Source organism: Choristoneura fumiferana, chromosome 12 (genome assembly GCF_025370935.1).
Source record: "Choristoneura fumiferana chromosome 12, NRCan_CFum_1, whole genome shotgun sequence".
NCBI classification, from domain to species: domain Eukaryota; kingdom Metazoa; phylum Arthropoda; class Insecta; order Lepidoptera; family Tortricidae; genus Choristoneura; species Choristoneura fumiferana.
Genome location: NC_133483.1, coordinates 17,821,725 through 17,845,372, shown reverse-complemented (window position 1 = coordinate 17,845,372; position 23,648 = coordinate 17,821,725). Strand labels below are relative to the sequence as shown.

General features: G+C 37.5%; 1 protein-coding gene across 1 annotated transcript; it reads right to left on the bottom strand.

Moving 5' to 3' along the window:
* Nucleotides 1-880: 880 nt before the first annotated feature.
* On the bottom strand, nucleotides 881-20,345 carry LOC141433537 (ATP-binding cassette sub-family G member 5). Its single transcript, XM_074095621.1, has 14 exons — nucleotides 20,204-20,345; nucleotides 18,390-18,506; nucleotide 17,840; nucleotides 17,241-17,425; nucleotides 15,765-15,827; nucleotides 8,153-8,234; nucleotides 7,591-7,722; nucleotides 5,367-5,507; nucleotides 4,083-4,287; nucleotides 3,493-3,610; nucleotides 3,315-3,408; nucleotides 2,576-2,714; nucleotides 1,793-1,978; nucleotides 881-1,429 (listed from the first exon to the last, which is right to left on the bottom strand). Exons 1-14 carry the CDS (start codon nucleotides 20,255-20,257, stop codon nucleotides 1,027-1,029), a joined length of 1,920 nt encoding a protein of 639 aa, XP_073951722.1. The 5' UTR covers nucleotides 20,258-20,345; the 3' UTR covers nucleotides 881-1,026.
* Between the last annotated feature and the right edge of the window lie 3,303 nt (nucleotides 20,346-23,648).

Sequence of the window (23,648 nt, the reverse complement as noted above, 5' to 3'; positions counted from 1 at the left end):
CACGCAATTTACCAAATTTCGGGTCAATCCAAATACCTACTGGAAGTTGGTCGAATTTAACTTGCAAGATTTGATTACAGACAGACAGACAGACAACGGGACAGGTGAAACTAAATAAAAGCTTGTAAAAAAAGAAAAACTTTATAGTCAATCAATATAGTTTAATCATTGTTCATATCTAATTTGTAAACGCTTACATTATTTATCGATCAATCGATCTCATTGGACGGATTAAGGAGGCATTTTAGTTTAGTTAAAAAACAATAGGGATGTTAACACCATTAAAAAATAATTCGAAGACATACGACTCCAGTTAAAAATAGTACATTGTGTCTTAAGGCGGTAAATAAGGAATTACGAACGAGAGTCTATTAGAAGCCCGAAGTCGAAACTGAGGGCTTTAATGAGTCGATGTTCGTAATTCTAGTACCGCCCGTGCGACATACAATGTTTTTCATCACATTTGCGAGTAAAATTTATATTTCTAAAAGAATAAATAATAATTGTTCCAAATATTGGCGATACCTTAGGCTGCGCTCTTGCAGCGTCGCCCTCCCCCTCCCTCAGCATGTGCCTGAGCCGCGTGTGCATGTGTCCTGTTGCTACACCATGCGCAGCGCCATCAGTACGGACACAAATCATTTACCGACCTTGGGCTTCATGACAAGAAAATGTTACGCGCAATGACTCATTTACCGACCACGGGTTTCATGACAAGCACATTAAGCCGAGGGTTTTATTTGGGGGGTTGCAACCAAGGTAGCCTGCATGTTACGACACTGTTTACGAGCAAGCGTGATGAAAAAAGCTTTATTTTAGTCCTGAAAACTAGATTAATTTTCGATTAACTGCAAAATTAGATTTTTTGTTGCTTTAAAACAAATAAATAGTTTATTGAGTGTGCGAACAAGTGACGTCATAAGTTGCTATTTCCATTCAAACATTCAAACTCTATGGGAGAATTGCGTTTTTGACAGCTCATAAAAAGTAGGTACGTCAATTGATTGGTGGTGTCAACATCCCTATTTATTCCCTAAATTTATCCTTTATATAACTCGGCAACGGCAACAGATACAAAAACTTGTTCGCCAGCATAATACCAACACTGAAAGCAAAACTGATTCCCAAATTGAATTCCAAATTCAAATCTCCCGCCTGATTCAAGTCGCCGTTAAAATTTCTCGATGTGAACCTTTCTGCTATGAACGCTTTGCCATTGGCATATCGACAATTTGCGTTAGAAGTAGTGTTCAAATTGGAGGTGGTTTGGATGAGGTTCGTGATTGATGTGCAGTTTTCTGTGTCGCTGTAAGGGAGGATGTTGAAATCTGGCTGTTTGAACACGTTTCTATGGAGGAAGATCGAGGCGTAACGTGTGTGAGTTAAATAGGTTAGGTAATACAGCCAGTCCTCGTAGCCTTTGTAGGATCTGTAATGAAACAATCGAGAATTAAAAAAAGTTTAATCGGGTTTCATAAGTGGGTGGTCTGGGCTGATACGAGTATGTTAGTGCCAAAAAAAAAACTAATTAGTCTGTCATTGCCAGAAAACATTGGACACCTTATTTTCATCTTTGTACCTAACTTAAACCTCGATAATAAAAGCCTCTATAAGTATAAAGTTTTGTGTTCCCTTCCCCTCAAAGCTCAAAACCTCTTTAAGTACCAAGAAACGGGGTGAGTAGGGACAAAATTGAAGTTCAAACCTCGATAGAAAAATATTTTCATACTAGCTGTTGCCCGCGAATCCGTCCGCGTAGTATTCGTTTATCAATCAAGTATAAGAATCTCACCGTAACACTCCGCTGGCCAGCATAACATACACGCAAGTGATGTATATGTTGACGATGGCTGCTATCAATCCGTTTCGAACAAACATCATCACCGCCATGGCCTGCTGTTCCGCGAAGATGTAGCATGACCACAGGACCAGAGAGAAGTAGAGGTAGTCCAGGCTTTCCGTCAGATCTGCTAGGATCCTGGAAAAAGTTGAAGTCGGGTTACCAGGCCCTATACTACGAACTACAAAATTGAAACTTCGTATCTTGCCGTCCCGCTGACGCATATATTACTTAATACGAGAGTGAGAGGGACGGTACGATACGAACTTATTTTGAATTTTGTAGTAGCCGAAGTACGATGTCTCAAGATTTATCAGGAGAATTCAAGATTTTTAGGCTCTTGATTCCGGCCAGGGGCTTTATTTTCTAACGCACGAATCACAATCGTTATCACTTCTTCTGCCGCACGGTATATGACGAGGGTAGAAAGAGATGGTAAATCAGATTGTGAGCGTTTGTGCGTTAGACAATACGGCCTCAGTATTACGATTTAGGGCTGAATTTAGTATTTGGGCGCAGCATTAGCTTCATCTTTCCCAATGTGAACTATTAAATACTTTGCTTACCCGCTACCTTAAGAATCAGATAGATAAAAGATGTATTAAATGTTGTAAAAACACACACATTACACAAACCCAGCTATCACCACCAACACACTACGCTGACCCATTTCGAACTCAACCAGAGTTCATCAGACCAACACATCTTCACCATGCTATCTGAAGTCTCACTTACGGGTAGATGATGGCAGCAGAAGCGAAGGTGCTGATGAGGGAAAATGGTAGCGAGACCAGATTACATGACAGTAGCAAACTGGCCCCGCTGTACAACCCTTCCTGACTCTCCTGGTAGTACCGCGTGCGGTATGGACCATCTACAAGAGAATAAGACCTAAGATTATGAATGCAGCTGCATAGGTAGTGACACGAGAGTTGAAGTGAATGACACACAGCTACATGAGAACTAAGTAAATGCATAAAAGGAGAATGAAATAAATGAGTGAATGCCAAAATCCCGCTTACGTGACATGTTCTTGTGTACGTGAACTCTGGTGGCACTACCTATACCTATCTGTACCTCTGAGGGGTTGAGGGGTTGAGAGCGTGAAAGCCTCTCAATTGTGTAGATAGGTGACGAGAAAAATCGCAGTACACTTGAACTAGTTTGCTGTCGTTTGGAACTCTAAACAAAATATCGGTTTTCTTTATCTTTTGAATCTTTGATATTATTAACATTCATGTTGTACCTACTGTACGTGATAGACGGATAGACAGAGAGTTTGATTTTGAACCTGCCAAATACACAACCCACTTTTTCTGCGAAGCTAGGAAATGTAGAAATAACAGATCTATTGGAGCTTAGAAGAGTTCTTTTTCGAAGAAACGGGAAACCATAGTGTTTAAGAAAGTGACAAATAAATATTTTGTTATTCTTATTATTAAAGATTAGAAAAGAAAGGAAAGAAGTTACTTACACAAGCAGATTGTGTTCATAATACTGATGAAATACGTTCCAACCATCGCGTTGAATATTAGTCCGCTTTTTGTTATAAACGCCCTTTGATAATCCTGAAAACAAAATTCAAATTTGGATGTTTCCAAGGACCATTTGGTCCTTCTGACCGGATTCAGTTACAAAAATATGACGCTTACCTTGGCTTCAAAGTAGAAAGCCCACAGTATCAAGAAATACAAGGGCAGAGAGAACAGTCGCATAAACATTTGCTTAAAACCGTTCTTCTTCAAATTGAATATGGATGCCAGCATCCTCCTGGAACCAAAGGATACTTTATTGTAATTTTTCATGCATCAATAAAAGAAAACTAGCAGCTAGGTACCTGATGGCAAGTTAACCATCGTTGCCTTTAAACACCAGGCGAACCTAACCTGAGATAGGTATTGTAAATACGTTGACAACTAAAATGGCTAACGTCAAAATTACCCGTGCGTCAAATTTCCAAACTTACGCAACGCAACGCTGCTGTATCTATTGAGGGGTTAAGATTGTGGTGGCGTATGGATCAGACCCGATTGCAGATTCGACCCACAAATAGCTTAGTGGATATCGGTAAAGTATAACCACTGGTCGAGTACTGGTAGACTGACGACATCGCGAGAGTTGATAGAAACCGGTTGATACAGGCGGCAAGGTGTCGTTTAGTGTCCTTTAGACCACTAGTGGGATCAATATCATCGTATTCCCTGACGAGAATGATAGTGGTAGTTCCGTTGTTAGTACTTACACATACAACATCCATATAGTCTTAGCCCCGCTGGGCTTTCCGTATCCAAGCTGCATCTTATTCGGGTTGATCAAGCGATGCTCGTTGACATTGCCCTGCATTATAGCTTGTCCCTCCATTCGGAACTTCTCCACCAGTGCTGCGATCTGGTGGTTGGACTCTATGAACCGTTCACGAGACCGGCGGTCCACTGTTGACAGGCATACTGTAACGAATGTTTTTAAATAGGTATATGGTGTTATTACGGCTGTGGTGTCGGGTATCAGAAAACACAGTCATGCCTAATCATAGTAATCATTGAGCTGGTTATGGTTCTTTGGTTGGCGCCTATCGCGTATGAATTCGCCGCTAGAGGCGCTAGTGTAGCGTGAGGTCTCCGAAATGACAAATCTCATAGTTTTTGGGTGAGCTACGCGGGTTTATTTATAATTAGAATAATTTTGTGAATATTTTGCAATATCTGAAATTAATTATGGCAAATATGCGTTCCGGGGCAATGAATGTCTGTGTTTTGAGACAGTTTTGTCTTTCGGAAACCTTTGTCCTCCCTTATTTCCGAACAAAACGGGGACTATGCAACACTGTGGCATGCTCGATATTTTAATGGTACGGTTTTAAGGTGTATTAATATGTGTTTTAATATGATTTAATTCAAACTTTGTTTCACGCCCGTAATAACAGACTTTGAAAGTCATACTTAAAAACCTCACGCAACAGTGCGCCATCTAGTGAGACAAAAAACGATAGCCCTCATTGTATTGAAAGGGCGTAAGAAATGATGTACTCGTACTTTTTATATCCGCAATAAGGGTTTTTTTTTTATGCTGCTGCCTGCAAGCATAGGTCTAAATAATGTACACAAACGAGAAGAGATGGACTATGGCATAAGATAGATAAGGAGAGAGATACATGCAATGGTGTAACGTATCAGAGAAGGAAGAAGTAATATCTCGTCTCGTTGTTTTTGATTTAGTATGTAGGTAAAGTCGTTTGTCCGAACCTGCAAATTACACACCATGCGTTGTCTAGCCGGTTAACGCATTCACTGCCACCTGACTTGACTTGACTGACCACAGGTGCCACCGACGTACATGTGCGTTCAAAATATATGAATAAGTAATTATGACAGTGCACTGGGGGGGAAGTTCCAAAAACGCATATATGCGTCGGTGGGAGTGAATGCGTTAAAGCGAGAAATGAGTTCATAGTGCGTAGGTGCAGACATGTGCCTTAGAAACATGAATTAGTTTCTTTCTTTCGGCTGGCTTGTTGATGAGCACTTACGGTAGTACATTAGTGGATTCTCCAGCTGTGGGCAAGGGAAGCCGATGCTGCCGAAGTAATCCAGAAGGTTCCTCGTTGGTCCAGCGTACACCACGTCCCCGAGGCACAGATAAACGACGCGGTCCAGAAATGGGAAAACATCTGAAACGGGGTTTAATCTTAGGACACTCAGGGAAACCAAAGGCTATATCGTCTACGTGCAGAAAAGTTCGTGGTCTCATTCGCTATCTATTTTATCCTCCTATAAAATTTTACAGAAAGTGGTGGTGGAAGATACTGTTTCCGATTGCGTTAGACAATATGGCTATGTATGGCCTCTTTTGATAGTTTCAAACTCCAAGCTTTAGGGGCAATTATTTAGGCCTCCCACATAAAACTGCGAATTCGCATCGCATTGCAAAAATCTGCGAGCTCGCGGGACGTATCGCAAAAACTTCCGATCTGATTCGTATCGAGCATTCCTGCGAATTCCTGCGATATCATATTATACTTAATAGGTATGGCGACTGCACTAACCGCACGAAATTGTATCGCAGCAATTCGCATCGTTAGTTCCCGCGATGCGGCGTCGCAGCGGATCGCACCGCAGGTTTATGTGGGAGCCCTTCATCTTGCAATGCCCTTTCAAATGTAATTTTGCACATAAATTCAGAGAAACTCGGGAGGTGAGTGGTTTGGATTGAACCCATGTCTCTCTGCTTGAGAGGTCATGGGTAAAACCATTAAACTACCAAGACTTTATTTATAATACCTCCTATTTTTATACTACGTAGGTATTATATAGATATGATGACAATAATATATGTCTACTAAATAGTTCACAGATACGGCCTAGTATTACAACAGCTGTGAAAACAAAAAATAGGAACGAACATTTATAAAGAAATGGCGCCTAAACCACGCCGGACAGGTTAACGGTAAAATTAGCATAACAATATAAAATATAAATAAATATTATGGGACACTTTGACACCAATGACCTAGTCCCAAACTAAGCAAAGCTTGTACTATGGACACTAGGCAACGGATAAACATACTTATATAGATAAATACATACTTATATACATATTAACATCCAAGACCCGAGAACAAACATTCGTGTTATTCACACAAATATTTGCCCCGCCGGGATTCGAACCCAGGACCTCAAGCTTCGTAGTCAGGTTCTCTAACCACTTAGCCATCCGGTCGTCAACAATAACGTGAGTTTATGTATTGTTAGCTTTAAAACACGTTAATTTGTGTAATTAAACTGAATTAAACAGCTGTGAATAATTGTGATTACTGTTATTCTTACTAACGAGTCATTTTAATTGTTTTTCCGAAATATACTTAATGGCAAAGAATATTAAAAGAAAACTGTTTTTACCCGATTGCCCGAAATAGTTATGTTTTTCAAGCGTTATAAATCTATTTTTTTGAATGGATCCCGACTGTTTAAGTTTAAGTATTTACTAGACTTGCTTTTCCCTTTTTATTTTTTATTTAAAGTTTTTGTTAAATAATATCTAGATACTATAATATAATATAATAATATAATATCTATACTTTGATTATTTTTTTTGATTCATCGGGACTTTAATCTGCTTTAGATTTAGAGGGCATAGATCAAACGACTTGGCCAAACACCACGGCTTTCCTTTCTTTTCCGTCGGGGGTGAATAAAGACAAAGGGTGTCTATAATAATATGGCATATCTAGACACCCTTATACTTATCTAATATCAGTTAAAGATAGGTATGGGTCGTTACGTGATTTGTGCGAAACGAAACGAAACGGTGATAAGAATCATGTCACTGGTTACTAAAACCAGTGACTTCAGTAACCAGTTTCTTTCACTGCCTGTCACTGATACTGAATTAGAAATAAAACTAGTATTTAACGTAATTTTTTTACAAGCTAAGTATTGAGCTATGACGTTATTTACCACAAACATCGTTTTTCGGTGTAATGACAATAATTTCATAAGAATCGTTTCTTTGACGTTGTATAAAGTCAGTATTTTTTTATGCACTGGGTTATTGTAATCGTTTACTTGTTAATGAATGGAATAAATATTTACTGTAAAGTTGAGGCGAAAATTGCATCACCACAAAATATAGCTCGTTACAAAAATTACCATTTGTCGCTGGACGTGAAACCAGTGATTTGCTTACCCAGCACGTCACCAGTTACTGTAAATAATGACGTGAAATAACATCCACTTCTAGTTAAAGATACACACCTGATCTAGGCTTCTCCATGGTGAGGATGATGGCGGTGGAGTATTTCTTTGCTGCGTTGGATAGTATTGAGATAATCAAGTACGTGTTTAGTGGATCAAGGTCCCAAGTCGGCTCGTCGAGCAACAGTATCACTGTAAGGAAATATAACGTTTTAAACTTTCGTGCCCCCGAATTTATCACGCTTAGCGAAACAAGCGGTAGTTCGAAAAACGCGCTGCTGGCTGGTTCGATCATTTTCCCAAAATCGTTATTTTACCTGGAGCGTATTTTTTTCAGAGCCGTGTTTATTTACCAATTTTTATTGACACTGAAACAGTGCCGGCGGAGCTCCGCCTATGCGGAACTCCTACTGCTGTGTGCTTTTGGCCCTTCGAGCCGATACGAACTTGACCTAAATCTACCTGTTTCTGTATTTTTTTTTAATTGCTTCAGTATGGAAATTTTGCTACTTAGATAGAACCACGCCTCGCGGGCCTGACTTTGGCCAGCCTTGTTCTACATGATTAATGGTTACAGTAAAATTTACATTAGGTATTTGGTTTTGAAAGGGCTAGTACTAACATGGATCTCTTATAAGCTGAACTCCGATGACCAGTCGTCTGTACTCGCTCTTGGTCAAAGTAGTCACGCATTTGTGTGCCACCTGCAAAATAACGCATGGTAAAGTTATAACTAAGGAGTTGGGAAACAGTCGAAAGTCAGTGGAGTTTGTTCAACTCCAGTCACGGAGCCTTTGCCGAGAACGACATGACGTTGAACTGGTGATGTAATAGTACATTGTGTCTTAAGGGCGGTAAACAAGGAATTACGAACGAGAGTCTATTAGAAGCCCGAAGTCGAAGACGGAGGGCTTTAATGAGTCGATGTTCGTAATTCTAGTACCGCCCGTGCGACATACAATGTTTTTCATCACATTTATGAGGGGTTTTATTTGGGGGGTTGCAACCAAGGTAACCTGCAAGTTACGACACTGTTTAGGTACGAGCAAGTGTGATGGAAATATTTGAAATATTTGCAATAGGGCCTGGTCTGGTCCTATCACTGCGACGCGGCGTCGTAACGTGAAACAGGGAGGCGCGGGAGTGCGGTGCGTTGGAAGAGCAAATTATAGGGACTGTCAAAGTGCTCGGCATAGTGTATCCGCACTCCGGCGCGACGCTGTTTCACGTTACGACACCGCGCCACATGGCGCCGCGTGATGTGGTCAGGCCCATAGGTCATAATGTCTGTCCCAAAGCAAAAACAAGTTCTTTCTTTCTTAAGTTAGCTTTAGACAATGTTAACAGGCTAATTTGTCAATTGTTTTGTTTCTTTTCTTTTGTACAATAAAGAGTTTACATACATACATAATACATACTCGTCAACTTTACTCAGACCGTTAATCGTAACTCCAGTATATATTTTTAACTAAATGTAAACAAAACAACGTCATTGGCGTCTTTAATATTCAAATTCCCCCATGAAAACTATCTAAACATTTACATTTCTGTAATGAAATACACTAATCTAGTTTCTATTACAATCCATACTTCCATACTATATCCATACTAATATATAAATGCGAAAGTAACTCTGTCTGTCTGTCTGTCTGTCTGTCTGTCTGTCTGTCTGTTACGCTTTCACGCCTAAACCGCTGAACCAATTTTGATGAAATTTGGTACAGAGATAGAATATCCAGCCAGCACAAACCTTCTGAGTAAGTTTTTTATAATAGCAGTCACAGAAACAAATTGCTGAATAAGACTACCGTAATTAGCTGATTTGGCGCTTACTCAGACGTTACTCAAGCAATTTGGGCACAAAATTATACCGCTAATAGCTGAGTAATAGCAATATAACACATGAATAAGTTTTGAATAATTGTACAACAAGCTGAGTATCTTCTGCATAAAAGCATTTTGTTCTTTTATGCAAGTATTACAGCTCTGTTATCCAGAAGATGAATGAATGATGAATGAACTATATGCTTAGTCCTTCAAAGCTCAGATATTCAGATGATACACAGCTTTAAGCTTATTTCAGAACATTTATCAAGATTTTATTCAAATTAAATTTGAAGTTGACATAATCGAACACAAAAATAAATTAAAAGTGCACGCGTTGTTTGGTGAGTGACAGCAGCAAAAATAAATGCCGAATTGTAATGTCCTAGCGGTAATTTTATACGCTTATTTGTGCTTGAAATAACAAATTGTAGGTGCGCATGCAACTTTACCGTGTATTCATATATACATTTCGTGCAAAATTTTTACGCGCTACCTGATAAGCCAGGTTTTTGAGAAATAAACAACATTTCGTCGTTGGTTTGTTTTTACGAGTGAAATATTTTTTATGTTCTTATACCATTTGAGGGTTCAAAAGTAACCTTGTAATACTTTTTACAAGAATATTATACCGATTTCGTTATCATAATTGAGTTTTCGAGTATAAAATTTCTCATCATTAATTAGGTTATGTTATTCATTATGGCGACGCTCATTCTGAATAAAGTCTTCTTGCACAGCGGCTCCTCGTCTAATGTCTGCATAACAAACCTTATGTGTCCACTTATTCAGATGTTCTCTGGTTAAAAGTGGTCTGCCCACAACATATTTTCGATAACTGTTCTATAATCATACACACTCGTAGTATAAATCAAACAATTAGGATTCAGTCATAAAATAAATGAAAACCCACAGTATATTTTTAGCATTTTTTTTTTGATAGGCGGCATTTACACAAACACTTTAATATTAAGTATAAGCGCGCGCACGAAATCGAAATGTCAAACTACTAGCCGCATAAATGCTGACAAATATTGCAAAATAGTTCTGCTAGCTTAAAAAATGTCTACTTTTCGTGAATACTCAGCCAACTTCTGCATAAGAATCTGTTACTTTTGCTTTTACCCCAGTTAGCTGCACATGATAGTAATTGCGTACTTAAAGCGGCATAAAGTAGTTATAACAGCTACCTTAAATTCTGTTAACTAACTATATGCTTCATAACAGGAACCACACCCTACTTTATACAGCAGCCGTGTAACTGTCAAGATGTGGTGTGTAATACAGCTAAAAGAGAACAGAACCTCAATTATTCAGTACTCTGCTGGATAATAGAATCTTATACCAGTGTTATACAAAAGGTTACACAAACTCTTGAGTAACAGGTCTATTTATGATGACTATTCAGCTTTAAGAAATAAAATCGGCTAATTACAGAACTAACTCAGCTAATAGCATTATCATAACAAAAAACAACTTTAATACAGAACTTGGCAATACACACAGCTTCTATACATATATAATAAAGCTTAACCCTGCATAAGGTTAAATTGTTGGCCAGTTATATGACTTGTGTGCTGCCTGGTAGACATTGGGAAAGAACATAGGCTACCTTTTATCGCGAAAAAGAGGCTTTAAGGGTTGAAATAGGGGATGAAAGTTTATATGGTGGAAGTTCGTCGCTGTCAAGATAAAACTATGAAACTTGGCATTTAGGCACTTGATAAGAAATCCATACTATCCATATACTATCCATACTAATATTATAAATGCGAAAGTAGCTCTGTCTGTGTCTGTCTGTCTGTCTGTTACGCTTTCACGCCTAAACGCTGAACCAATTTTGATGAAATTTGGTACAGAGATAGAATAGACATTGGGAAAGAACATAGGCTACCTTTTATCGCGAAAAGAGGCTTTAAGGGGTTGAAATAGGGGATGAAAGTTTATATGGTGGAAGTTCGTCGCTGTCAAAGATAAAACTATGAAACTTGGCATTTAGGCACTTGATAAGAAATCCATACTATCCATACTATATATACTATAATATTATAAATGCGAAAGTAGCTCTGTCTGTGTCTGTCTGTCTGTCTGTTACGCTTTCACGCCTAAACCGCTGAACCGATTTTGATGAATTGGTACAGAGATAGAATAGACCTTGGAAAAGAACATAGGCTACCTTTTATTGCCAAAAAGAGGCTTTAAGGGGTTGACATAGGGGATGAAAGTTTATATGGTGGAAGTTCGTCGCTGTCAAAGATAAAACTATGAAACTTTTCATTTAGGCACTTGATAAGAAATAAGTCTATATTTGTTTGAGCTTTTTAGAAAATTCGACCTGTGAGGGATGAAATAGGGGATGAAAGTTTATGTGGAAGGTCGTTATTATCGAAGAAGATAAAACGATGAATCTTTATTAAACTTGCCATTTCGGCACATGAAAAGAGATAAATAGATATTTGTTCGCACGTTTTTTAAATTCTTCCTGTGAGGGGGTGAAATAGGGGATGAAACTTTATTTGGAAGATCGTCATTGTCGAAGATAATTGGACGGTTCTTTATGAAACTTGGCATTTGGGCACGTGCTAAGAGATACATACATATTTGTTCGCGCGTCTTTAAAAAATCTTCCTGTGAGGGGTGAAGTAGGGGATGAAACTTTATATGGAAGATCGTCATTGTCGATGATAAATCGATGGTTCTTTATGAAACTTGGCATTGGGCTACTTATAAGCAATAAATAGATATTTGTTCAAGCGTTTTTGAAAATTTTACCTGCGAGGGGATGTTAGCAGAGGGAATGATGCAGTGTTAGCATAGCCTTCTAAGCTCATAGGCGAAATGTACGCAATGTGGGGTCATTTTAGATGGCGTATTCACATAGACAGACATGAAAAATTATGATTTTCAGATTTTTCTTATTTATTGTGCAATAAGAGCTACCTTTATGCAAATTCCAAATTCTAGGACAGCCGGAAGTAGGGTAGACCGGGACAATAGAAACACGTCATGACTGAAACAAGTCAAATTTCTCGAAAACTATAATACCTACGGGTATGACGCAACACTCAGAACACGCGGTCGGCCACGGCTGAATCCCCGACCAATAGCGCTCGAGCGACCGAACGGCGTGGACTTGTCAAGGAGCCATCGAAATTTTTCGCAGTCAAAAGTAACTATTTGTGATCTACTTTGTTTTCTTATAACTTTGTTTACTCTTGTTTTTTGACTGATTAAATTATTGGAGGTTTATAGTAAGGAATAAACGCGTGTTTTGATTGTTATGGATCAGCTTTAGAGTGTCTTTGATGAGTAATATTTGACCTTGAATTAAAAAATGTGATGTGGGGACGGTAGAAACAACTTGCTTGTGGACGATTGAAACGTTTCTATCGTCCACGCGTTTTAATCGTCCCCAAAAGTAACCCATTTCAAATATAAGGAGGTTCTGTGTTTGATGCACATGCTGTTCACAAACATTTCTAACATTTCTGCTATTTTTGACCCAGTTAAAATATTTTATTTAGTATTGTCAAATTAAAACCGCTAAATAATAATACTTTTTAATATATTTTTCAAAGGATAGTATTAAAACGCACATCAAAAAAAAAAACTTTTTTTATCCAAAAAAAAAAAATCTGAATCAAAATTACGGATTGCACAGCAAAATAATCCACCCAAAACATTACGTACTTAATACAAAAAAAAAAATACAAAACCTTGTAACTCTTTTTTTTAAATATAGCTTCTATTTTTGCACATCAAATATAATTACCTATTAATTTATTTTCAGCATGTATATACTTTTTACATAACCAGCACTAGTAGGGCCAAATAAATAAGGTTCTGGCACTTCGCCGGCCGCTGCCGCGGCGCGCTCGCTTTGCTCGCTCGGCTTGCGCGTCGCGTTGTGGTCGCAATTGTGCCTAACGCTCCTTATAGGCGTATAAAGAGGGGGGGCCGGGTGGGCTGTGGAGTCAGTATTTTTGCTGTGCAGTCAGTATTTTTGATGTGATTGTAGTATTTTCGTATAGTTTGTGTTGATATATTTTCGAATTATCTGCAGTACCTACTAGTTTCGCTAAACATTTAGTTTATTTGTATTGAAATAATTTAATTGATGTACATACAAAGGTATATAAATGATGAGAATAAATTGATAGGCAATTATTTATTTGATGTGCAATTAATAATATTCCTTTTTCAAATTCGCCTAAAGGCGTTAGGTATAAACTACACATACTTCAGTATTTTCACGAGACTGACTATTAGTAGGTAAGTACCTACAATTGTTAATAGAGATGGTTGGTTATTGTTAAGAGCGTTTATACCTGCTGAGCTGGCAACGTTGCATTTTTGTTAGTTTTTTTCGATTATTCTGTAAAAATTTAATTATAATTAAAAATGTATTCTGACTGAAAATTGTTGTTAATATATAATGTGTCTGCTGCAATAATGATTCGTGATAGGCTTTTATTTTCTTTAGGAACCGTTAATAAACATTTTTTCGTTTATTAAGAATATAAAAGTCTATCACGAATAATTATTGGAGTAGACACATTAACTTTTATATTAAGAACAGTTCTAACAGACCACATTTTGAATTTTCATTAAATTTTTATGGAATAATCGAGAAAAACTAACAAAAATGCTACGTTGCCAGCTCAGCAGGTATAAACGCTCTTAAAATATATCAGAAAAAGTTAAAGAACATTTTTATTTCATCATGGCATATGAACTCTTAAATATTTTTATAAATAAAACAATTTAAACGGAATATCTTGAGTCTATTATTTAATTTTGCATCCCGACGTTACGGGTTCTTTACAGCACTCGTTGTCACAGGGTACGGACGTACCTATCTATACTAACTATACGGAGTGGTTATGATTGAAACATTGTTATAATTGAAACAAGCACTTTTGTATGAAAAATGAACATGCTTTTCCACTTTAATTCTGTATTGTTTTGTTTACTATTGAATCATAACTACTTCGATTAAGTTAAATGTATAAGGTAGCAGCAACAAAGACAGCTAAAAGTCCTATACTTTTTTTTTATGCGCGTTTTTTTAATCGAGATGTTCAGAAGGTCATAAATTGTAAAATATTTATTTTACGCATGTGGAATTTTGATGAGCTCATTGTATACTATGGTAGCGATGAAAAAGATTGTAACAGATAAAATTACTTTAATTGTGCCGAAGATATTAGGTGTTTCAATTGACCCCACATAGTGTTTCAATTGTCAGTCATGTGTGGTCAATTGAACCACTCTGCCCCAATGTCTTTATTACGTTATGGTCAAATAACTATGGGTGATAGACCTTTCAAGTTCATCTTATTTAGGAACCAGATAACTAAGCTTGAAATAATTTAGGTCTACATCTTTCTAACCATAAAAATAAAAAAGTTACAGGCGATTAAAGCCAAATCGTTTCAGTTGTCCCCGGTCTACCCTACCCTATAACTTTTTCTGTTAAGGCAATAGGTTTGGAAACACCTTTTTAATGACTGTAGCTTTTGATTGCCTTGACTAAGAGGTTTGATAGACGGACGGACGGATAGCAAAGTAATCCTTTAAGGTTCCATTTTTTCCTTTTTAAGTACGGAACCCTAAAATACATTTGCTCCGGCGCTTTTCAAATTTCAACCTATTTACTTAAAAATATGGGGATGAAAGTTCTTAAGGAATTCCAAACAAATTACTACATATAAGTATAATTTATCGGAAATATGTGTAACTATGCTTAGTAAAAATGCCGTATTAATTATAATCTTACCCTCCTAACTTACTATAAAGGACGTAAGGTGTCAAGAGTTCACTATGAAGAATTAGTCCTTTTGTTTTGGCAGGGTAGAATACACGTCGTATTGCTAAATTGTGGCTATCCGCAAAATATTTATGTTTTACCAAAGAACATCGGGTGGATGGATGGATGGAAGAACAAAAAAATAGTTATATTTATAGCAATGTATTAAATTAAAATAGGTTATTTTCGGTTAACCGTAGAAGTTACTATGTACTATTATTGGCAGAATAGGTATCCTAAATAAATTAATACTTCCCAAATAACTATTCCACGCGGACGAAGTCGCGGGCAAAAGCTAGTAATATTATAAATGCGAAAGTAACTCTGTCTGTCTGTCTGTCTGTTACCCTTCACGTCGAAACCACTGAACGATTTGATGAAATTTGGTATATAGGTAGTTTGAACCCAAGGATCAACATAGGATACCTTTTATTCCGGTAGAGGGCGCCACCGCGCGATAACCTAGATCCGCGCAGACGTAGTCGCGGGCATAAGCTAGTAATAGATAAGTAAAATGTATAAAAACCTTGAATGTACCAAATCTGGCAGCTGAAGTTTGTTTACATTTAGTTAAATACCTATCCAAACCATTGCGGATTACCTGAGACAACGCTAAGTCGGCCATGACCTGTTTCACCTTAGACGACTTAAGGTACCCTGACACCTGTAACAATAAAACTGGAATTACTTAATCACTTAGTCAACCCTTTACCTACTTTAGGTAACTACATCCGCCATCTTTAAACAATAACCAAAGCAAATGGCCCCCCGCCATTTTGTGCGAATTTTCACAATTGGTATGCCTTCAAATAGACCGCCAACCAAAGGGAAATTATAGAAAAATTATAACTTAAATAATAGTATTACTTCTATAAGTAAACATTTTTTTCGTAGGTTTCAGCATAAAACCGCCTAAGAGTCTCCCCACACCTATCGACGCGGAATCGGGTTTATCCAATCAAAAAACGTTTATAGCCCCACCTTTACTGCTTTAAATTTTACGGATGATACAGTACATTGTTGCAGTCGTGTCGATATGCAGCTCTCAACTACCCTCTTCCTGGTAAACAAACGGCAATGACCTCGCTCGACCGCCCTGACCTGAGGCGTCAGTGTGTCGTGTCGACTCGAGACGATCGGTCACGACGCGTGTGCACCCAGTCCTAAAGGCGGATCCAGGAGGGGGGAGTCAAGGGGCTGGGCTCTGGGCTGGATATAATAAGACTACTAGATATTTTTCTTAACTTATTGATTTTAACAAAATTAATATCTTTCTGTGACTAAAAAGAAAATAAGTTTTAATGTTTTATTTGTGTAATAAACTAGAATTTGACCATGGGATCCCCCTGGTTATAGCTGAATCCGCCCTTGTGCGCACCGCCTCTTACGTTTGAAAAGAAGTGACAAATAAAGGGCAATCATGTGTCGTGTCGTGTACGCCAGCCGATATCCTCGGCAAAAAATACTACCTCCAAGCCCCGTGAACTTCGATTCCAACGCCAAGAATCATTTGTTCGTCCAGCCGTGGCCATACTTTGTCCCTTCACATTGTCACTCTTCATACGGCGACATAAAGGCGATGTGAGTATGATCCTAGGTACTAAATATCCTGCTCTAATCTAAAATCTCGAAGTTTGTACGTATGTTTATGTGTGTTTGTTACTCTTTCACGCTAAAACGGCTCGACGGATTTGGACAATTTCGGTATGTAGATATCTGGACATCTGGAACACATAGGCTAATACACCACTGAAGTTTACAGCCACGAAAATCGGCAGGGTTATTTTTTAATGCCACATTAATAAATACACCTTTGTAAAGGAATAATTCTGGTGCGAATCTGGTTAAATTCAGGAATTTAAATATTTCTATATGAAAGAAAGAAAGAAAAATATGAATAAAAAGAAAGAAATACGATTCGCTAGACATGCGTAGGCTAACAAAAAGGCGGCTTTCGTTCAGATCATGGAGTGGGTCTTCTGTACTTGTACTATTATTTATTTTGTGGTAGAGCGCCGGCGACATACATGGAGGCGGTGACGTTATGATATCTAATATCTCTATGATTGGCACATACCTTAGTTAGCGACAGTGCCAGAGTCTGCTGCACGCTGAGGCCTGGTAGCAGCCTGGTGGAATGCCGCACCAGCGCGCAGGAGGTCTTGAACTGGTCCTCTTCGAGTGGGACTCCTTCGAGGAGTATGTGGCCTTTGGAAGCCACGCGGCGAGCGATCACGTCGAGGAGGGCTCGCTTGCCGCTACCTGGACCGGATTTATAATAATGAAGGAATGTGAATGGGAATTTGCTCTTGAAAATCATCATTTTGAGAAGTGGGACTGATGATGAAGACCATAGTTGACCACCGGAGATACTCAATAACAAGTATTTCACGGGTAGAATTTCAATTACTTTTGCACAGTTCCTAAGCAATTTATGATATGCTCGTCATAAGGCAAAATATGGTGAAATGGAACGGGTAGTGAAGCACCAGGCTTTCTGAATGAGGGTTTTCACGGAGGTGAAATATCGCTAGATGGCGTTAGTATCGCGAGTTACGTTTGACGTTTGCTTGTGATTGGTTAAATACTAAATGAGCCATCGCAAGCTCGTATGCAAACGTCAAACGGATCTCACGATACTAACGCCATCTAGCGATATTTCGCCTCTGTGAAAACCCTCATTGAACGGCTCTGCATCGGAAAAAGCAATCTTTCGTAAAAGGTGACGAGCAGTTGACGTTAAAAACTATTGCATCTCAAATTATTTACACTAAAAAGCGTGTAAAAAATATATATAACAAAAAAATTAACCGAACGGAATCTTCCATCCAAGTTTAGGTATACCTAGGATTCCGTGCACAATACGAAATCCTTAGAAAAATGTTACTTGATTTTTTCGTAATGGCTACGAAACCCCATCTTAAGCGTGTCCGACACGCTCTTGGCCGGTTTTTTTTCAATGCTGTCATTTGATTTAATTGAACTTGAACTTAAAAAGGAGTGGTCTTATTCTTAAAATGGTTGAAAAGAGACAATATTTTTTTCCTTCAAATATACAATGGTCCCATCGATTATTTTGTACTAGATATACATATTATCCAAAGTTCGTTATGTTGCTGTTGCCCCCCATTCCTAGATGTTACCTTTGGGCACAATATTTTAGACTATCGCCGTCATTTCATTACTAATTCTAAAATCAAGGTACTCTGAACAAAACCCGAAGTACCTTTGAGCCCAGGATAGCGGTGACTTCCCCGCTGTGGGTGGTAAAGGACACATCCTTCAGGATGATGCCGGTCTTCACGCCGCCCGTGATGCGCTGGAACAGGCTGCCCGGCTCCACCTGCATCATCATCATTATCATCATCTCCACCATCTTCATCATCATATCCTGATGGATTCACGTAATCATTATCATCATCATCATCTTCACTATCATCATCATAATCATCATTATTATCATCTCCATCACCTTCATCATCATCATCATCATCATCATCATCATCTTCATTATCATCATCACCATCATCATCATTATGACCATCATCTTCACTGTCATCATCATCGTCAACGTCATCTCATCAACCACTTGGCTTATTGTCTTACACGGTCGCTCGTAGTTATTTCTTTCCTTGGAAAGGTATAACAGTTAAGTGTGAGTTTAAAAAGTTGGCCGAAGTTAACTGGTAGTTAACCAAGATAACTGATTGGAAGAAATTCCGTAGTACCTTAACAATGACCAATAGGTACAATATATGTACTTATTTAATTTATTTTATATTTATATATTTAAAAAAAAACTTGAGTTATTGACATTGTCACCTAGATCCAGCCTAGATACGTTGTTTGAATGGACACTAAATGGGTCATGCCCGCCCATATAAAAGACGTCAACGGGCCACCTCTCAGCGTGAGTTGCACCAACCTATAAGATAACTCATGTCATAGGCTGATTTGATATTATAGTATACATGTGTATAGTAGTTGCTTTGTCCCACTAAAAACTGGTTATTTACCGACCCAGGATCAACAAAAAGCTGATGATCCTCCTTTTTCTAAATTTGATTTGAATTTAATTAATATCATAGTAACTTATACACCGTTTAATTTAAGGTTTGAATTAACTGTCAAATTGTAACACACGTTTCTCGTTATTTCTGACATAAATGGACTAAAAATACCTACATGTACATTTATTACCGTTTTTTATAGAAGTTCACACAATATGAAATAGTTCCGTTGTTTCATTTTAAAAAGTGTGAAAATTTTACCGTTAAGTTTCAAATGTTAAAATAAGTGGAATATAGTGCAATTAAAACATAACAATAAGGTCATTCCATCAATTACCGAGACTGATGAGAGAAACAGGTAAAATTCAGAAACAAAGATTTCAATGCCAAAACATTATAGATTGTCATCTCGTCCTTAACTACCTAGGTATGTATACAGTGAGTGTCGTGTATTTGGGCAGAGTGATATTAGAAAACAAAGGAATGAGAAACAAACAAAATCAGTTTTTTTTTGCAAAATTTTGTAACTACTAAAGAATTTTTTAACTTTCCATTGAGCTATTTATGAACTTTAAATTTGTAAATAATGCTTATTATATAAAAAATAAGAAGGCCTCATACAAGAACTACTGTATTGTTTACGGCTGTGCTTAATAAACTTAAACAGGTAGCTAGTTTGATTTTTTATGGATGTACATGTACGGAGCCCTCGGTGAGCGGGTCCGACTCGCACTTGATCTGTTATTCTAATGCGGAAATTTTGGGTTTACTTATTTAAAAATAGACGATTTTTTTTACATTTTTGTTTGTCGCAAAACTGACACGTAAAAATATAATTAAATTTTAGTTTCTTTTAAAAAAAATGATACTTGGTAAGTGCTCGTGAATCTGAAATTCCTCCAAAAACTTTGTAAGTGAAAATATCCAAATACATTAAAAAACGTCGCATACAAAAAGGCTGCTTGCAACTAAACCACATAAACATTCTAACTAAGATTACGAAATATGGTATTTAAACTGGTATACTTACTTGCCCAGAATGAAACACGTTGTACAACTCCAACATATAACTCCCTCCCGCCATCTTAAATCACTTTAAATTTAAATTAAAACTCTAAATATACGACGAAATTTTAAAAACACATTTTAAAACGACACAACCTCCACGTACTAATCTCTTTGCAAACTAAACATTTGTTGTTAACTTCAGACTTTATTTTCTGTGATGCAACGTTGCCAGCTCGACTTGTGGCTAACTTAAGTTCACTAACTGTACTTAATTTTTATAGTATTTTTTAAACGAGCGATTTTAAAGCCTATGGACGCACAGCAAGGTTGTTTTATGAGTGCAGTTGGTCCGATGAGTTTGTTAAGGTGAAGTAAGGAAGTTTGTAAAAGTAAAAACTGAGGATTTACTTAATTCAGAAAAATAAGAACTTCAAAGTCTTCGCTACGGTTAGAGTCGAATCCCTTATAGTACCTATTAAGCGTCTTGTTCCTTCAAAGGCATTTAAAGTAAAACAATGGGGAGACTTCGTTATTATCTCCGACTTGATTTTTTATTCACATCTTTACACACAAAAACAACAATATTTAAACAACACACAAATGAAACAAAAAAATTACAAAAATAAAAAATAGGGTATGTAGGTACTGTACACAATACGATATTTGACTATTTTGTATATGTTTTACAAATTAAAACTACACAACGCCTGTTATCGAATAGAAAAACAATTTTTAAGCTACCTTTACAAATAACAAAGTTATACAGGTTTGAAATTCAAGATTAGACAGAGAAAGACATACTTGCATATGACGTCACACGCCAGTACCGCCATACTTGCTGCATAGAGAAAAGTGTTTGAGAAAGAGACAGGTATATAGATTTTTCAAAAAATCACTATAAATCCAATTTTCAACCGATTTAAATTTTCTCTTCGCTAAACACTATTGTGGCGTTATCTGGGAAAAGGTACCTTGTTGCCGGTATTGAGTTATTGATATCCCCATAATCTACATACATTTAGCTATCGAACCATGTAAGAAACATGCATGTAGGTTTAATAGATATTTTTTTTTTAAATGTTGAAGCTCAAAAGCCAGAAAAGGTGATTATGAGAAAATTGAATTCAAACTTATACACCCAATAAAAGTATGTTATTGTTAGAAGTTACATAGATGACATGCTATTTGAGAGTAGATTGTACGGCTTTCAGGTTTCAAGAACAATTTTGTAATTGGACAACGGTTTTCCTATAGTTTACCTTGCCAAAGTGCATAAAGTAAAAAAAAAGGTTGATGGATTTTTTACATTTTTTTTCTATTATAGTATATTTCCATTGGATTTTATCGAAGGAAAAAATATTATGCGTAAATGGATACTAAATAAGACTACTCCCGTTTTGAATTAACGTTGTTTTTATATATAAAAAAATACTTTAACAAAAATAACTTTTTTGCTTACAAATGTAATCAAACAGTCAAAATCAAAAACTTTTATATTTAGTACGCTAAAACATAGCCAAATGAGACCAAATTAACTCAACAAATATTAAAAAACTAGTTTTTTCAGTCTCAAAATTCAAGGTAAAGTTTAGTAAAAAGTTGGTACAATCACTATATATTTTCTAAAGGTACCTTATCGTCGGTGGTAAAATATTTAGTGATTATGAAGTGATATCATTTGAAAACGACTAATAACTTACGATTAATTTTAATAGTCTTAATTTAAGAACACTGACTTATTTAAACTCTTACCAAAAACCTATAATTTTGTCTCAACACACTAAATGATTAACGTATTTGAAAAGGTACCTTATTGTCGGACGTAAAATGTTTAGTGACATAGTTAAGAATAAGATCTAAAAAAATGCTTTTGATTTGTAGTTGTAACTATAAATTGTTATAGCTATAGCATAGCTTGTGCATAGCTATAGCTTGTGCAAGGTCCGCCCGGATTGCTACCACCATCTTGCTCGCTAATCCTGCTGTGAATAGCAGTGCTTGCATTGTTGTGTTTCGGCGTGGAGAGTAAGACAGCCGGTGAAATTACTGGCATTTCAGGTATCCCATCTTAGGCCTCTAGGTTGGCAACGCATCTGCAATCCCCCTGGTGTTGCAGGTGTCTAAGGGCGGTGGTAATCTCTTACCATCAGGTGACCCACTTGCTCGTTTGCCATCCAGTCGAATAAAAAAAAGACAAATTGGCGTAAATCGTCAATAAGGCCCTTATCACACTAGCGATTTGCGGGGAAGCGCCAAAAAACGCCATATTGTAGACTTTCTATAATAAATAGGGCGTCTTCGCGCTAACGCAGGGAACTCGCAGCGACATCGTTGCGCGCTCGCGGCGATATCGTTTCATGCTCGCGGTGAAATCGTTACGCGCTCGAAGCGAACTCGCTGCGCCCTCACCTCGCTTTCAACTCGCCGCAAATCGCTAGTGTAATAAGGGCCTAACTGGCTACCGCCTAAGAGTGGCCAGTTATTGATGATTTACCTTACTCTAATTAAACGCATTTATGATGATTCTTGACGTTTTTACGCGCCGACAAGCACCGCAATGGCCCGCGTGGGAACTAATGCCCAAGCTCTCTCATTCTGAGAGGAGGCCTGTGCCCAGCAGTGGGACGTATAGGCTAGGATGATGATGATGATGATGATGCGCCGACAAGTACCGACGTCCGACACGTCTTCCAAACCGATACCGAGCGCACAGAAGCATTCAAGAGCGGCACCGACAATAAGGTACCTTTCTTACTAAACTTTAAGGATGTTTTAACTCATAAAAAATCGATTTAAAAAACTTGTGTCTCTGTCAAATTAAAATGTAGACCTGCTTATTAATATAGAGTAAAAAAAGAAAAAATATTTTTTTTCGACATTTTACTTCAAGCGCGATTATCTCGGAAACTAGAACCGACAACAAGGTAGGTACCTTTTACCAGATAACGCCACTATCTGTATATCTATATTTTCATAATAATATTAAGATATGGCAAAATCAGGAGTTGTCATATACTGTGTGTCCCCGCAAAAGTGAAACGGGCGCTGACAGCATTATGCTGAGGCGTTAGACGCCTGCAGCGTTGATTTTCTGTCAGATCAGAACCGTCTGTGATTCAGGGAATATACATTAACGTGCTAAACTTATTCATACATTACTTAAATAAAATTAAAATACAAATTTTTCAAATATACCTAAACCTAACCCAACCTAGTCATACCTAACAAAACTAACGTACCTATGTTTTTTCAAGTTTCGAGCTCCGGCACAAACATTAACATGCTAAGGACACAAATCAAAGAAATAGAAAGAAATAAACAGCAAACAGATGAACACAATATAAAGACTGGACGTTCGGGAATTGGACGTTCAGAGAATGGACATTTTTGGAATCAGACGAAATAGACAGACCTAATGGACCTAATGGATCGAACTTCTATTGACCTTACCCAAACCCGATATTTAA